Genomic DNA, 3,628 nt, shown 5'->3' with positions numbered 1-3,628 from the left:
TTGCTGAGATGTTTTCCAAGAGTCATGAGAGTGGGGATGGTATAGTCAGGGAAGACTTCCTGGAGGAGGTGGTTCTTTCGTTCAACCTTGCAGGTTGAGAAGTGACTGACAGTTAGGGCGTAGGCTTGGGAAGTGCCCAGAGTGTCCAGGAACTAGCAGGTGATGATTTGGCAAGGAATGGCCACGTGGAGAGGAAAGAAGGGACTTGGAAGGGGTCAAGAAAGAAGCAAGGGCTTCAAAGCCTGCTGAGTTTGGACTTTGTTCGATAGGCAATAGGGAGTCATGGAAGGCTTCTGAGCAGAACATGGCAGACTCAGACCTACGCCTCCCTCTCTCACACTTATCCTCCACCTAGCCTGGCTTCTGGGGCAAGCTGTCCCCTCCCCATAGTATGAATTCCTGCCACCAGAAAGAACCAAAGATGGCTTTAGTGTTGGTAAAGGATGTTCACAAAAATGCCAAAAGCTACATAATACTGTCATGGATAGGAATAGCTGGGAGGCAGGGTTTGTTTTCACGTAAGGAAGAACTTAGTGAATTCTCTTCAGAAGTGGTAAAGTCCCCTTCACTGAGGATATTCAATCAGGGACCCACTGACCACTGCAAACAAATGGTGGAGGGGGTGGAAAACGAGCAAGACTCCGTCCAGGCCTAGATGCCATGAACATGAAACAACAACTCCCAATGCAGACCATGATTAAAAGACAATATTCAGCCCTAGTCAGGCCCAGTTGGTAGGAGTGTCCTGTACACCAAAGGTGGCAAGTTTAATGCCCAGTGAGGGCACATACCCAGACTGCAGGTTTAATCCCTGGCCGACCGATCGATGTTTCCTCTCCCTTCCTCTCTTGAAAAATAAATTTAAAAATTTTAAAGAGACAAATATATTTTATGTAAACATATATATTATAAAATTGCTGTCATTTACACATATCTGCAAGCAATTTGCTGTATCAATTAAGAAATTTCTACAAATCTGAGTGATCAATACCCTTGCAGACATGGACCCCAAGGAAGCTCAGTCCTCTCCTGTTAATATGCAAGGAGTGTGGAGATGGCAGTGTGGAGTAGCAGTTGTCTCAGTGCTAAACACAACAGGATCTCACACATCCTGGCATGGCACAGCTCTGTAAAGTTTTTAAGGCTAGTTCCTATCCTTGGCTCATTTGAGACTCACAGCACTGGTAGGTAGGATCTTTACACCCATTTTATAGATGATGCTCCGAGAAGTAAAAAGTGACTAGCCTGAGGTCAGAGTTGATTGTGGACCATAACTGCAGTCTTCCAACTGGTGCAGGCCTTGGCACAAAGTAGGCATTTGATAAAAGCCATTTTTCAACCTTTATAGTCTCTGCTACTCTCAAATCCCCCCTCCGGGTATAAGACCTCATCTCAAGAGCCCAAGGGAGATAATCCAAAGCGAGGTTTGCCCTAACAGTATGGCCTTGTGGACATAAGCACAGACCCTAGCTCCATTAGCTGTGTGACTTGTGTCTCGATTTTGTCTCAGTTGGGATAACTTTCTAAGTCCTAGGGATGATGTGGGAATCAAATGAGTTCATAGCCATAAAGCATTAGAACAGTGCCCAACAAAGAGCAAGGGCCATTGTTACTCGGCCCCTGTTGGCTGTGGGACCAGTCTGGATTTGCAGGGATGAAGAGATGTAGAGTCAAGTGTACCCCTCTTGCTGTCGGGAATGCCTCTGTCTGAGTTCAGTTTTGGGCCATTCCCAGTAAAATTCCCCTTTCTCAGGATTCCTGGAGCATAGTGTTTAGACACCTATTCAAGTTAGAGTTTTAAATTATTTGGTTAGAACTAAAGGCACTTTTGAGGTTCCTTCTGTCTTGTATTCTCATTGTATTACATTGTTCCATATGAAGTGCCATTTTTAGGTAAAAAAAACTATTGGAAATTCTCATTTTATGGTTCAAACTAATTAATGCGCGTAGTTTGTTTAAACCATGAGGGAGATTCAGCTTTGTGTTTTCCTCACCCTACCACTGTCCTGTCAAGCTTAACAAGATAAATTTAATATGGTATAACTTGAAAACTGTCTGGGGAACTTGACAAATCAGGATGCTGAACCTTTAGAACTGAGGCACAGGCCCTGGAAGGAGGCCTCCCTGAGGTCCTGCTGGTTTGGCCGCCTCTATTTATGTCACTTCCGGAAAGTGGGGCTCTATGGGTTTCCTTGGCAACACCTGGATCTGAGAAGCATACTGTGTCTGGGCTGCCCAACTCCACTCATGCTCTGCTTTTGATTGGAAGACAGTGGGAAAACTGCCAGTGGTTGCTTAGTAACTGCCACCTGATGATCCTTCCCTACATCCCCAGGAATGAACAAGCAGTTAATCTCCCAGGTTAAAGGCTGGGCCAAAGGGCAAATTAGAAACTTGCCTAGGGGTGGGAGTGCTGGGCCGCCCTTAATCACCGTGGGCTACTTTAAGCAACTTACTTTCAGGTAAGGACCTGTCTCCCGAAATGTACAGTGAGGTCAGGCTGAGTGATCTGCCAGGCTCTCCCAGCCCAGCTGCTCTGTGACGCTGGGAGGGCAGGGACTTACTGAACTTTTCAGGATGGGGAGAGTGCAGGACACAGCTGCCCTTAGAAAGCTTCCAATCTAGTTAGAAAGATAGCTCCCAGGTTTGTGGCCCTGATGCTAAGATTCTAGTGGCTTTCGGAGACTTCCTTGGGGGCAGTTAAGCCCTGGGAAGACCGAGACAGGCAAAGAAGACGGGCTTTCCTATATAAATGTCATGGGGGCAGGGGAAGAGAGCTGCAAAGGCCCAGAGGCCCACCAGGGGACAGTTCCACGGGAGGGTATCTGAAAAGAGCCTCAGCAGCTAGTTGAGAAGCAGCCCAGGGGCAGCCCACAAAAACCTTGCATGCCAAGGTGAGGTGACGTGCTCTTCCCCCCTGGAGCCCTTGGAACCTTTTCATTGTCCCGAGAGGCTAGTGCGGTTTTAGGCAGATCACTCTGGTTATGGGTGGAGGACGGGAGAGGGTTCAGGCGGGGCGCTATTAAGAGGCGCTTGATGCTGCTCCGAGGGGAGGAAACGCGGATGAGCTGAATGACGCCGAATGCAGAGGAGACAGAGCCCAGGGGCACTGGTTAGATGGGAGTCAGGGCTGGGTGCCTCTCCTGCATTCGCGCATTTATTGTGCACCTACTATGTGTCAGCCAGTTCTGGCTTCTGTACAGGGAGGAGGTCTAAGGCTAGTGTAGTGTGATTGGTCAGGATGCTCACGGCTCACCTGCGAGGGCGTCCTTTCCGGAACCCGGCCTAAAAGGGGAGGCCTGCTGAGCGAGCAGCAGAGCAGCAGAGGACCGAAGTTTAAGGCACGTCCGGACCCGGCCTGGGAGAGCACCTGTGACAGCGCAGGCGTGACCGGTGGGGGTGATGGCGGCTGTGCTTGGAGAGCAGGCGGCGGGCAACGCACGTCTGGGTCAGGTGTGACCAGAGTCCCGGGAAGTCTAAGGGCGGTCCCTCCCATCGGGCCCTAGGGCAGCCGGGGGATGCCGATGGCCCCTTCCCAGAGCCGCAGGGCCGGGTAGAGCGGCTCCTGGAACGCGGCGCGGAAGGTGTGGAGGTGGCTCATGCCGTCCGACACGTTGTAGAAGGCGAG

General features: G+C 50.1%; 1 protein-coding gene across 1 annotated transcript in view; it reads right to left on the bottom strand.

The window, feature by feature from the left end:
* Positions 1 to 872: 872 nt before the first annotated feature.
* TRIM14 (tripartite motif containing 14) overlaps positions 873 to 3,628 on the bottom strand; it is a 30,729-nt gene continuing 27,973 nt past the window's right edge. Inside the window, exon 6 of the mRNA XM_015560457.1 lies at positions 873 to 3,627. Within this exon, the coding sequence (XP_015415943.1) occupies positions 3,503 to 3,627 (125 nt within the window). The 3' untranslated portion in view covers positions 873 to 3,502. The remainder of the gene's footprint in view (position 3,628) is intronic.

Source organism: Myotis davidii, unplaced genomic scaffold (assembly GCF_000327345.1).
Source record: "Myotis davidii unplaced genomic scaffold, ASM32734v1 scaffold534, whole genome shotgun sequence".
In the NCBI taxonomy this organism is placed as follows: Eukaryota; Metazoa; Chordata; class Mammalia; order Chiroptera; family Vespertilionidae; genus Myotis; species Myotis davidii.
This window is presented reverse-complemented; position numbering and strand designations above follow the sequence as displayed.